At 40.0% G+C, this 14,338-nt stretch overlaps 1 protein-coding gene across 2 annotated transcripts in view; it reads left to right on the top strand.

Moving 5' to 3' along the window:
• LOC126195129 (probable methyltransferase TARBP1) overlaps positions 1-14,338 on the top strand; it is a 136,782-nt gene that overhangs the window by 25,662 nt on the left and 96,782 nt on the right. For both annotated transcript variants that reach the window (XM_049933625.1, XM_049933626.1), the window contains exon 2: positions 5,973-6,142. In XM_049933625.1, the coding sequence (XP_049789582.1) occupies positions 5,973-6,142 (170 nt within the window). The remainder of the gene's footprint in view (positions 1-5,972; positions 6,143-14,338) is intronic.

The raw sequence follows: 14,338 nt of genomic DNA, 5'->3' as shown, positions 1-14,338 counted from the left end.
TGCCAAAGGAAGGCTGCAAGTATCGCCTTGCGCCGCATGATATTGTGTTTTACAGGGTTTTTGGCAGCAGCAGACGGTTGGTGCGGGCGAGATCCTTCATCGACTTGGCGCATACATTTATCTCATTTTAGGCCCATATGGATTGCAGCACCGACATCACAATCAAATTTGCCACTGTCATGTGCACGGTGATCCTTTTGCATGTCTTCCTCCACATTCGTGGATCCCGAGGACAGCATGGCCACAGCAGCTGCCAGAGGGTGTCATCATGACATCATGGGTGACCCCATGGAGACGGAGCATTTGCCTCCTCCACTTCCTCTTGTCCTACCGATGGAGCTTTACCCGCCCACACTGCAATGGCTGACACCTTCTACATCATGGTATGGGCCTCAGGAGGTGGACGTGTACCCTTCTGGGTATTTTCTGGGGGACATTTCCACCAGAGCGAAGGCCGGATGGTGGGGTATGACCGAAGTCTGATTTTTCCTGCATCCACAGCTTCCAGTCCATCAAAGCATCCACGCTCCTGCCTCCCCTCCTGTTATTGTGCACTATATACGACTATGGTCCGTTGCTTTGGAGGAGGGGGCGAGGAATGTTACGGCGTAAAGTCAAGCGTCGGCACGCCAGGCGGGAATGATAGGAAAGGGAAGGCTGTGAGAAGAAGTCACCATTCGCACGCTGACCAGACCTCCGTCCGGGATGACAACACATTGGCAGCAACGCCTATGTGAAGACGACATAAGCGCCGCGACCGACTGGTGACCGCCCAGTTCAATAGCAGCTTCAAGACTAGCGACTTTGATAGCGGCGTCAGTGCTAGTCACTTCGCTTCTATTCTCTATGTAGCACAGACTTGGAATTGTCTATGCTGAAGAAGATTGATTATTTCATATGTCGCCATTTGCTTGCAACACATCTGTGTAATGGCCAAAGTGAAGTATTATAATTTTCTTATTTCAATAACACTCACTTGTTTTGGTTGTTTATCTAGCGAACTGAGTATGCAGGATTCATAGATACTACACATTGCATGATTTCTGCATGCGATCAGGCATTCACCATGTTCGCTCTCCTCTCTTTCAACCCCAATCTAATGAGAAGGCCGAGCACATGGTTGGCATGTTTAACACTCAGATGAAAAACTTGTCTGCATTATTTTCCCATCAAGGAGGCGTTAATGCTATTCTGATGGCTTACTGGATGGCTTTCATTGGTCCCTGTTGCTCCACAGAGCTTCCCCATGGGTGCCAGCCGTGGACGCTGCTCCATGACCTTCATCCGGCTTCTTGCCCACCGTCATGTTACGCTGTATCACACTTCCTGCCAGGCAGAGTGGGCACATGGTTTTGGTTAGCAACCCCTGTTAGTTACCAGCAATCATTGTACATCAGAATGGCTGCCATGTTTACACTCTGCAGACAAAATCAGCTCCAAGCCTGGGTGGGCACCCACCCACCTGTCCCAGCTGCACCACCACCTTTGCTGGTGCCCCAGTCACTTTGTGCTGCCTATTCACAGGTGTTGCAGCCTCAGTGTCCACCTGTGTCAATGCCACCCTATGAGACTATGATATCACAGCCTCCGCCAGCAGCTCTGGTGCCCTCCAGCCGTTGGACATGCCCCTTGCCGATTTGATGTATCCTGGGTGACCCCAGCCTGAGCCGGAGCCACCTCCACCTTCCTGCCTGCCTGCCACTGGACATTGATCCCAGCTTGGGCTGCCCGTTGACAGTCCTGTCATCTCTTGCTTCTCTGGGGTGGCAGGGCACTCCTCATGCTGGCCACTTTCGCCCATATTCCAGTGTCACCACAACCAGGAATTGCTCTCCTCCCTTGCCTCTGAGGCCTCCTTGGATTTGAACAACATCTTTACATCGCAGGCATCCTCTTCTTGCCTGCGGAATCAGTGACGATCCGCCCCCAAGAGGGGAGGCATGTGGTGAACCATGTAAGATTACACACACAATCTGGGTGTGCAGCTGTACGGCACACCACAGGAATTGCAATATGCTAGCACTGGCAGAGGCCTTCAATCTTCGATGCACAAGCAGCCTCTCCGTAGTGCACTCTGTGGCCAGCCGATGGCTTATAGAATCAGGCCTGGCTAGCCTCGTTGTCAATCGAAAGGTACGTTTACACTGGGATACATGTATCGTGACATGTATGAGCGACATGTCAATTTGACACGTCGCGATACATCACCTCATACAAAAACTCACGGAACTTGTATGCGGACCCTCGAGCTCATACATGTCGCATATACGTTTTGTATATCGCTTTTTGGCCATATACGCGACAAGTATGAGCGACATTTGAAGAACTCGCGCATGCGCAGTACTATCATTTCCTGTCGTCTTGTCGACTGCCGCTTATTCCGATGATTAGCGCATGCGTAGTACCAGGCTCTTTGGCGGCTGTTTGAGTTTTGAAGGTGCCGACTGTCGTTTCGACGTTAATGTATCTGCATAGAATATCAAAAAGTGCCATATGCAACATTATTCTTCGTGTTTGCGAGACCATTGTGCAAGTTTTATCCCAAGAAGTGAAGTTAAAAGTTTTATATATATATCAGAGTATGTAATACATTATATAATTTTTTCATGCATCTGGCACATATATCAATGTTTTGCTATTATTCCGGCGGCCTCACGTGATAATGTTGACAACGGATGCCGACAATCGTGTGTGAGACGTTGGCATTAGCAATCGCGCGACAATGCAAATGTTTTGTCATGAAATCTTCGTTTTACGAGGAATCCCCAGTGGCTAAAAAACGGAGTGTTACTGCCAACTGATCCTCTGGTGGTATCACTTCCCGAAAGTTTGTGTTGGTTTTGGACACAAGAGGAGCCACAAGCGATAACAAACCGCGGAAATCCTCCATACTCATCCTAACATAATTTCTAAAATATGCGCCATCCTCTAGCGTTAATTCGCGAGAAACTCTCTGTGCCACCATCTACGCTTCCTCCGCCTTTTCTTCCTATCATCTTCCAAAAGAGCAAGTGTATCAGCACATAAAAATGTGAAATCTTCCAAATCGTCGTCGGAAGCTATCGCACAGTGATACATATCAACCAGTGTAAACGCACGCTCATACATGTATAAGGTTGATACTTGTCAACTCATACAAGTCGCGATACATGTCGCAAAGTCGCATATACATGTATCTCATACATGTGCCGTTACAAATCGCAGTGTAAACGCACCTATACGTTGACAATCAGCACATGTGTCTTGGAGCCGGCCGGAGTGGCCGTGCGTTTCTAGGCGCTACAGTCTGGGACCGCGTGACCGCTACGGTCGTAGGTTCGAATTCTGCCTCAGGCATGGATGTGTGTGATGTCCTTAGGTTAGTTAGGTTTAAGTAGTTCTAAGTTCTAGGGGACTGATAACCACAGCAGTTAAGTCCCATAGTGCTCAGAGCCATTTTTGTGTCTTGGAATAGTACTACAGTCACTCTGTGGCAAGTGCTTTTGTATACCTGTTTTCTTCAAGTAATAAAATGTTGTATTTATTGTTATATGTGTGTACTTGTAGTCATAACAAATGTAACTCTCAATAAAGAACTTGAAACATTGAGCTCTGGAAAGGAGCATGTAAATACTGTAGCTTAAGTTTGAAAATGTACTTGACCAAGCACTGGAGATATATATACCCATTAGAACAGTTCGTGATGGGTGGGCCTCCATGGCATAAAATCATTGTAAAGAAAATTCTAAAGAAACAGAGATAAAAGGTGTAAAATAAAGTAAGCTTTGAACAGACAGATAGTGGATGAAACACTTTTTTTTTTCTCTAGAGGGCAAATCTTGATGAATTACTCTCTTAACATACTCTTGTTGAAAGATGTGTTACAAATCCCAAAGAAAATCGCATGTGGAAAATCTGTTAGTGGTACCAAAGTTAATGTCCAGACACCCGTGGATAACACAGGAACTGAAATTGTGGGTAATAAGCAAAAGCAGAAATACTGAACTTTGTTTTCAAATTTTCCTTTATAATGGAAAATCCAGAAGTATTAGTGCCAGTGATGTTGAGAAAGAGCTGAAATTGCTATAACTAAACAAGGCTTCAATGCACGATGTAATCCTTGTCAGATTCTACACAGAAATTTAGCTGAGGTAGCACCTCTTTTAATCAAAATATATTGTAGATGCCGTGAAGGAAACATTGTGCCCCATAGATGGAAAAAAAAGAAAAAAAAAAAAGGGGGGGGGGGTAGCAGAAAGTGACCCACAAGCTTACTATCCAATTCCCTTGATAGCCATCTGATGCAGGATCTTAGAACATATTCTACTCTATACTCTACATCTATACTTTGTAAACCACTGTGAGGGTACTTTCCACTGTACCCGTTAGTAGGGTTTCTTCCTGTTCCATTTCCACACGGAACACAGAAAGAATGATTGTGTAAATGCAGTAATTATTCTAATCTTATCCTTACAACACATATGTCAATAATATGTAGGTGATTGTAGTAAATTCCTAATCATAATTTAAAGCCGGTTCTTGAAACTTTGTTAATAGACTTTCTTAGAATAGTTTACGTCTATCTTTAAGAGTCTTCCAGTTGAGTTCCTGCCATTTGTGCTGCCTTTCTCTGTATACATTCGGTATCCCCCATTAGTCCTATTTGGTACAAGTCCCACACACTTGAGCAATATTCTAAAAGCAGTCACATAAGTGATTTGTAAGCATCTCCTTTATAGACTGATTGCACGTCACCAGTATTCTACCAATAAACCAGTTGTAGAATATTGCTCAAGTGTGTGGGACCCTTACCAAACAGGACTAACAGGAATATTAAAGGTATACATAGAAGGGCAGCACAAATGGTTACAGGTTTGTTTAATCTGTGGAAAAGTGTCACAGAGATACTGAAGGACTTAAACTGGAAGAATCTTGAAGATAAGTGTAAACTATCCCAAGAAAGTTTCAAAAACTGTCTATAAATGATGACTTTAGGAATTTTCAACAATCCCCTATGTATTGCTCCCATAGAGATTTTGAGGATAAGATCAGAATAATTACTGCTTGCACAGAGGCATTCAGTCATTCTTCCCACACTCCATACATGAATGAACAGGAAGAAACCCTAATACCTAGTAAAATGGGACGTACCCTCTGCCATGCACCTGAAAGTGGTTTGCAGAGCATAGATGCAGCATTCCACCTGCTTTATCGACAACTGAGCTTATGTGATCATTCCATTTCATATCCTTACAAAGTGTTACCACAGGTATTTCTTTCAGGTGGTACTTCATTAAAGATAACTGCATCATCTGCAAAAAATCTAAGATTACTATTAATAATTCAGAGCTCAAACATAATGAGGTATCGAGAACAGAATAACATCTTCCATGGCAACCAGAATGAATTCTGAAAATATCAGTCGTGCAAAGTTCAATTTGTGCTTTTCTCACATGAAACACTGGTACTTGGAGCTGTGGGTCAAGGTTATCATGCAGATGCAGTATTGCTTGAACTTCAAAAAAATAAGTTGACTCAGTAGCACACATACTCTCGTTATTGAAAATACAATCTTTTGGGATATGAAGGAAAATTTATGACAGGACTGAGGATTTCTGGCTAGGATGGATGCAGCATGTTATTTTGGATGGAGAATTAGTTAGTTGTATGTTCATGGATCATTTTGCATAATAGGTTGTCATATATCATCAGGATCCTGAAAATTAGGTGAATACCATATGGTAGCAGAATGTAAATTTTGCAGAGGTAATGATTTGGCTAACTTCCTTGCTGGTCCATATGTTTTAGAAGGTTGGATCTGAGTGGTCAAATTTTACTAGCAAATTTCTCATTATTGTTTAGGTAGTAATTCTTTTGGTTTAATCTGTCAACATTTTATTGGATCATGAAATCAAGTCTGCAGTTTTTACTGTAGTATTTCTCTTTCATTTTTCATGTGTGCACTTAAATATTTTTTAAATTGTATTTTTCAGTACGCGCAGCAGATAATGGAACTTGGAGAGTCTATGTCAGGTGTTTGTAGTCTTCTAATGCTTACTATACAGAATATCAATCAAGACCACAAACTTAATTTTGTTGATGTATTATCGGAAATCCTATTAGAAGCACTGCTTTATGGACCTTCACACAGGCGAGATCTGAGGTTAGAAATTTTATGTTTGAAATATGAGCTGTGCAAAATTCTTCTTTAAAGATTAACTTTTCGTTTCAAAAAAGGAGTATGCAATAATTGAAACTTCATGTATAGTGTTCACAACAAACCTAATTTTGGATATTGCACATCTTGCCATAAGTAGACAGTAGTTTCTTTACTCACAATCAGCTGTGAAGACTGTAGTGAAACGGTTGTTCTAAGCCAAAATAAATGAGTCAATATCTAGAAAGTTATTTGTCACTTACTATTAAAATAAAACCTGCAACGTTTTTGGAAGAAACTGTTTTATTTATTAACTACAGGCATACATATTCCTAACACTGTAACAGTGGGGGGGGGGGGGGGGGGCGATCTGCAATAATATGGACTCTATTTTTATAAAGTAACATTTTTTTAATAAAATTGTAAAAAGTTTTATATAATATTGAAAATTACACTAACAAAAATCAGGAGACATGTAATTTAGCTTCTCATCTATACCTTATAGTAACAGGCACGAAGCTAAAACTTTATTATATGCAAGAGCAACATTGAAATTTAAAGGTGCATTTATCTATGGCGTGATTAAAACTAACATACAAAACATGGTAAATTATTTACCCACAACCACATGGAGAGAGCTTACACTTATTATAGTGTCCTGTGTTATTTTATTATCAAAAAAGAACGATGTTTATATGAGTTTTTTATTACAATGTGTCACTCGATGTCTAGGTGATTTAAAGTATTAATTCATTGATTAGAAAAGACAGCCATCTAAATGTGATAGAAGAATGCTTCAGAATCCAGACTACAGACTTGTCATGAATAGACCTACTCTAAGAATATCATGTTGTTGAGTAGTGTAGTAACCATTTCTTTCAGGTTATCATCACTGTGATAACATCTTCCTCACTATAGTAGGTAATAATTAGGATTAATCTGAACTGAGCAGCATAGCAAGTGGTTGAGGCCATTGTTACTACAGATGCATTTTTGCAACAATGTGAGGGTTCAGAATGAGATTTTCACTCTGCAGCGGAGTGTGCACTGATACGAAAATACCTGGCATATTAAAACTGTGTGCTGGACCGAGAGACGAGATACTGGCAGAAGTGAAGCTGTGAGGATAGGGCATGAGTCATGCTTGGGTAGCTCAGATGGTAGAGCATTTGCCCGTGAAAGGCAAAGGTCCCGAGTTCGAGTCTCAGTCCAGTAGACGGTTTTAACCTGCCAGGAATTTTCCATGTGTGGGTTATTGTTGTCATGAAGGAACAATTCCAGAATTCAGTAAATGCCCTTGATTTGACCATGAAATTTCATTATTTGTGCTGTAGTTGTTGTGGTCTTCAATCCGGAGACTGGTTTGATGCAGCTCTCCATGCTACTCTATCCTGTGCAAGCTTCTTCATCTCCCAGTACGTACTGCAGCCTACATCCTTCTGAATCTGCTTAGTGTATTCATCTCTTGGCCTCCCTCTATGATTTTTACCCTCCACTCTGCCCTCCAATACTAAATTGGTGATCCCTTGATGATGCCTCAGAACATGTCCTACCAACCAATCCCTTCTTCTAGTCAAGTTGTGCCACAAAGTCCTCTTCTCTCCAATTCTATTTAGTACCTCCTCATTAGTTATGTGATCTATCCATCTAATCGTCAGCATTCTTCTGTAGCATCACATTTCGAAAGCTTCTATTCTCTTCTTGTCCAAACTATTTATCGTCCATGTTTCGCTTCCATACATGGCTACACTCCATACAAATACTTTCAGAAACCACTTCCTGACACTTAAATCTATACTTGATGTTAACAAATTTCTCTTCTTCAGAAACGCTTTCCTTGCCATTGCCAGTCTACATATTATATCCTCTCTACTTCGACCATCATCAGTTATTTTGCTCCCCAAATAGCAGAACTCCTTTACTACTTTACGTGTCTCATTTCCCAATCTAATTCCCTCAGCATCACCTGACTTAATTTGACTACATTCCATTATCCTCGTTTTGCTTTTGTTGATGTTCATCTTATATCCTCCTTTCAAGACACTGTCCATTCCGTTCAATTGCTCTTCCAAGTCCTTTGCTGTCTCTTACAGAATTGCAATGTCATCAGCGAACCTTAAAGTTTTTATTTCTTCTCCACGGATTATAATACCTACTCCGAATTTTTCTTTCGTTTCTTTTACTGCTTGCTCAATATACAGATTGAATAGCATTGGGGAGAGGCTACAACCCTGTTTCACTCCCTTCCCAACCACTGCTTCCCTTTCATGTCCCTCTACTCTTATAACTGCCATCTGGTTTCTGTACAAATTGTAAATAGCCTTTCGCTCCCTGTATTTTACACCTACCACCTTCAGAATTGAAAGAGAGTATTCCAGACAACATTGTCAAAAGCTTTCTCCAAGTCTACAAATGCTAGAAACGTAGGTTTGCCTTTTCTTAATCTAACTTCTAAAGTAAGTCGTAGGGTCAGTATTGCCTCACGTGTTCCCATATTTCTTCGGAATCGAAACTGATCTTCCCCGAGGTCGGCTTCTACCAGTTTTTCCATTCGTCTGTAAAGAATTCGCATTAGTATTTTGCAGCTGTAATGTATTAAACTGATAGTTCGGTAATTTTCACATCTGTCAACACCTGCTTTCTTTGGGAATGGAATTATTATATTCTTCTTGAAGTCTGAGGGTATTTCGCCTGTCTCATACATTTTGCTCACCAGATGGTACAGTTTTGTCAGAACTGGCTCTCCTAAGGCTGTCAGTAGTTCTAATGGAATGTTGTCTACTCCCGGGGCCTTGTTTCGACTTAGGTCTTTCAGTGCTCTATCAAACTCTTCACGCAGGATGATATCTCCCATTTCAGCTTCATCTACATCCTCTTCCATTTCTATACCATTGCCCTCAAGTACATCACCCTTGTATAGACCCTCTATATACTCCTTCCACCTTTCTGCTTTCCCTTCTTTGCTTAGAACTTGGTTTCCATGTGAGCTCTTGATATTCATACAAGTAGTTCTCTTTTCTCCAAAGGTCTCTTTAATTTTCCTGTAGGCAGTATCTATCTTACCCCTAGTGAGATAAGCCTCTACATCCTTACATTTGTCCTCTAGCCTTGCTTGCTTAGCCATTTTGCACTTCCTGTCGATCTCATTTTTGAGACGTTTGTACTCCTTTTTGCCTGCTTCATTTACTGCATTTTTATATTTTCTCCTTTCATCAATTAAATTCAATATTTCTTCTGTCACTCAAGGATTTCTACTAACCCTCGTCTTTTTACCTACTTGATCCTCTGCTGCCTTCACTACTTCATCCCTCAAAGCTACCCATTCTTTTTCTACTGTATTTCTTTCCCCCATTCTTGTCAATTGTTCCCTTATGCTCTCCCTGAAACTCTGTACAACCTCTGGTTTAGTCAGTTTATCCAGGTCTCATCTCCTTAGATTCCCACCTTTTTGCAGTTTCTTCAGTTTTAATCTGCAGTTCATGACCGATAGATTGTGGTCAGAGTCCACATCTGCCCCTGGAAATGTCTTAAAATTTAAAACCTGGTTCCTAAATCTCTGTCTTAACATTATATAATCTATCTGATACCTTTTAGTATCTCCAGGCGTCTTCCATGTATACAACCTTCTTATATGATTCTTGAACCAAGTGTTAGCTATGATTAAGTTGTGCTCTGTGCAAAATTCCACCAGGTGGCTTCCTCTTTCATTTCTTAACCCCAATCCATATTCACCTACTACGTTTCCTTCTCTTCCTTATCCTACTATCGAATTCCAGTCACCCACGACTATTAAATTTTTGTCTCTCTTCACTATCTGAATAATTTCTTTTATCTCATCATACATTTCTTCAATTTCTTCGTCATCTGCAGAGCTAGTAGGCATATAGACTTGTACTACTGTCGTAGGCGTGGGCTTCGTGTCTATCTTGGCCACAACAGTGCGTTTGCTGTGCTGTTTGTAGTAGCTTACCCGCATTCCTATTGCTTTATTCATTATTAAACCTACTCCTGCATTATCCCTATTTGATTTTGTATTTATAACCCTGTATTCACCTGACCAAAAGTCTTTTTCCTCCTGCCACCGAACTTCACTAATTCCCACTATATCCAACTTTAACCTATCCATTTCCCTTTTTAAATTTTCTAACCTACCTACCCGATTAAGGGATCTGACATTCCACGCTCCGATCCGTAGAACGCCAGTTTTCTTTCTCCTGATAACGATGTCCTCCTGAGTAGTCCCCGCCCGGAGATCTGAATGGGGGACTATTTTACCTCCGGAATATTTTACCCAAGAGGGCGCCATCATCATTTATCCATACAGTAAAGCTGCATGCCCTCGGGAAAAAATGACGGCCGTAGTTTCCCCTTGCTTTCAGCCGTTCGCAGTACCAGCACAGCAAGGCCGTTTTGGTTAGTGTTACAAGGCCAGATCAGTCAATCATCCAGACTGTTGCCCCTGCAACTACTGAAAAGGCTGCTGCCCCTCTTCAGGAACCATATGTTTGTCTCGCCTCTCAACAGATACCCCTCCGTTGTGGTTGCACCTACGGTACAGCTATCTGTATCGCTGAGGCACGCAAGCCTCCCCACCAACGGCAAGGTCTATGGTTCATGTGCTATGAATACTATTTATTAGATCATTGTCAAATTTTTTGAGTTGCCACGGTTTTCATTAGTTCTGGAGCACGCGCCTCTCTATGTAGAAATAGAAAATGTGTTAAATATTTATTGACAAAAAATATATTGTTATGTAAATCTTTATTGTGGTACTAAGCTGGTGCTCAGTCTTCACAGCAAGCAATGGACATGCATGTGGTAAGCCATGAGCGTCGTATGACCATAAACATTTACACGACAATACAACATTGTCAAGAAATACACCATACATGTTTTCTATTTCTATGTAGGGTGGCATATGCTCTAGACCTAATTAAGATTGTGGCAACTCAAGAATAGATTAGACTAGGTTCACTTTTAGTTCCATAGACCCAAAAAGTGACGATTTTCGTGGGTGTGCAACATGTCAGAAAGAATGTCTTTTTATTCTAGAAAATTGTAAATATGTGAGGAAAAACATAAAAGAACATGAGCATAATATCAGGCAGAAAGACAAACTCCATGTTCAGTCAGCATGGACAACAGCTCATAAAACCTCCAGTACAAATAGCACAAGACAAATGTACAATAGTTTGCCACATATAATTAAAGTTATTTCTTCATTTTCTCTGTTTCACAAATCCCTAAGGGTAGAATTCTTAAACCACATGAAGTAAAACAGACATGAAGCAAGAATACGCAAACATTGCTACTGCTGCTAAAGCAAGATCAAATATAATTAATTTATTGTACTATTAAAATAAACGTTGAAGTTATATGTAGCGTGCGTGTGTGTGTGTGTGTGTCACGCAAATGACATCCAACAATCTGTAGAGATTTACTGGATGAATAAATAAATACATAAATAAATAGAAAACACAATACTGACCACCCTCATCATTTGTCGGTGAATACATTACAGTAAACCGGAACTGCCAATGTTTACAGAATTAATACACTGTCAGAACGAAAAATAGTTATGCACTTTTATAAATTTATCATACACAAAATACCTAATCTTGACTGTTTTGACCAAGTGCTGTCAAAACTGAAATCTGACAGACATTTTTAATTAAGATGGTCTAACAGTCCTTGTTAAGATATTCATCTATAGACTACAAGGAGTTGCCTGTCAAGTAGTCTTTCAGTCTCTGTTTAAGCCATGATTTATCTGAAAACAAGTTTTTACTGGTTGCTGGCAATTTATTGAAAATAATGTGTTCCCAAATATTGGACCCCTTTTTGTATCAAAATAACTAATTTTACGTCTTTATGTAGGTTGTTCTTATTCCTGGTTTCCTGGTATCGATACTATGTATTGAGGTATTGGTTGGAAATAGGTATATATTACTTGCAACAAATTTCATTGAAGAATAAATATACCGAGAAGCAGTGGTTAATAATAATAATAATAATAATAATAAAAAACCCCGTGGAGGCCCGGGAAAAGAATAGGCCTCCGGTATGTTCTGCCAGTCGTAAAAGGTGACGAAAAGAACAGACCACTAATAGGGCTAACCCCCCTTTTAGTGTGATTAGTTAGTTCAGGACAGAACTAATGAAGCCTCAGATAAGCGCTGTCATGGTCGGGGACGACGCTTGAACCCTATGCCCGTCCATGATAACAACACTGCTAGCCACACGGAAAATGATTTAAATCCAAATAGAGGTGTTTTGCAGGATATGCTTCCTGCAACCACCCTAGAAGGAAAACAAAGTCAGAGGATGAGATGGTCAGATGAAGTTAATCGACACCTCATGTTCTGTTATTACCAAGCAACAAACCTAAGAACCAACACAACTGGATACAGATCACAAGTATACACAACATTTATTACCAGATACCCAGAATTAAAATTTTTAACAGAACGACTAGCTGATCAGATCCGTGTAATAATAAAAAATAACAGGATACCCCAGTCAGAATTAGAAAACATCAAACAACAAGTACCATAAATACTGGAACAAAATAATGTTCAATCAGAAGAAGAAGAAAATATAGTAATGGACTCAAACATCCCAGAGCAAACAAACAAAGAACAACACGCATCAATTAAACAATCAGAGGAAAACGAAATCTTAAGACAGCCACCAGAACAAGCACAAATAGAACACGAAGTGACACACATGCTAGATATAGAAGAAAATTTCAGCTGACATGTATAGAATACAAAGACACAAATACAGACATTAGACCATTCTTGCATAGACCGCCAAATAACCCACAAGTCGAAACAACGATAAAAACTATCGACACAATCATACACAACAAAATAAATGAAAACACAACTATGGAAGAGTTACAACTACTGGTTTATATACGAGCACTCACTACACTCAATATACACACTAGGCAGAGATCAGAACCAACCAACACACAGAAGAAACCCACAAAACCAGCATGGCAACACAGGCTACAGATCAGAATAGAAAAACTGAGAAAAGACATCAGACAGCTAACACAATTTATAAGAAATGAAATGTCAGAAAAAAAACGAAAAAGGTTAGGTAAAATCTCACAACAATAAGCGATAGAGCAATTAGATGAAAAGAAGCAGAAATTACAAGCATTGGCCAAACGACTTAGAAGGTACAAAAAAAGTGAAAATAGAAGGAAACAAAACCAAACTTTCAACACAACGCACAATTGGAAAGCCCCTGGAAAAGATAAAATAGCAAATTTCTGACTAAAGAAGTTCACCTCAACACATTCACATCTAACTAAATTATTTAACAGTTACATTGCAGACCCACACACAGTCCCTGATACACTTACACAAGGAATAACTTATCGGAAACCTAAAGATCAAGCAGACACAGCAAACCCAGCAAAATATTGCCCCATAACATGCCTGACAACAATATACAAAATGTTAACTTCAGTCGTTTCTCAGAAATTAATGACACATACAACACAGAACAAAATTGTAAATGAAGAACAAAAAGACTGTTGCAAAGGAGCACGAGGATGTAAAGAGCAACTGATAATAGATGCAGAGGTGACATATCAAGCTAAAACTGAACAAAGGTCGCTACACTACGCATACATTGAGTACCAAGAAGCTTTTGATAGTGTACCCCACTCATGGTTACTACAGATATTGGCAATATACAAAGTAGATCCTAAATTGATACAGTTCCTAAACATAGTAATGAAAAATTGGAAAACCACACTTAATATCCAAACAAATTCAAATAATATCACATCACAGCCAATACAGATTAAGTGTGGAATATACCAAGGAGACTCATTAAGTCTTTTCTGGCTCTGCCTTGCTCTTTAACCCACTATCCAACATGCTAAATAATACAAATTATGGATATAATATTACTGGAACATACCAACACAAAATCACACATTTACTATACATGGATGATCTAAAACTACCGGCAGCAACAAATCAACAACTCAACCAATTACTAAAGATAACAGGAGTATTCAGCAATGATATAAATATGGCTTTTGGAACAGATAAATGTAAGAAAAATAGCATAGTCAAGGGAAAACACACTAAACAAGAAGGTTATTTATTGGATAACCACAGCGATGGAAAAAACAGATGCCTATAAATATCTAGGATACAGACAAAAAATAGGAATAGA

The sequence above is a fragment of the Schistocerca nitens genome, chromosome 7 (genome assembly GCF_023898315.1).
Source record: "Schistocerca nitens isolate TAMUIC-IGC-003100 chromosome 7, iqSchNite1.1, whole genome shotgun sequence".
Classification (NCBI taxonomy): domain Eukaryota; kingdom Metazoa; phylum Arthropoda; class Insecta; order Orthoptera; family Acrididae; genus Schistocerca; species Schistocerca nitens.
This window is presented reverse-complemented; position numbering and strand designations above follow the sequence as displayed.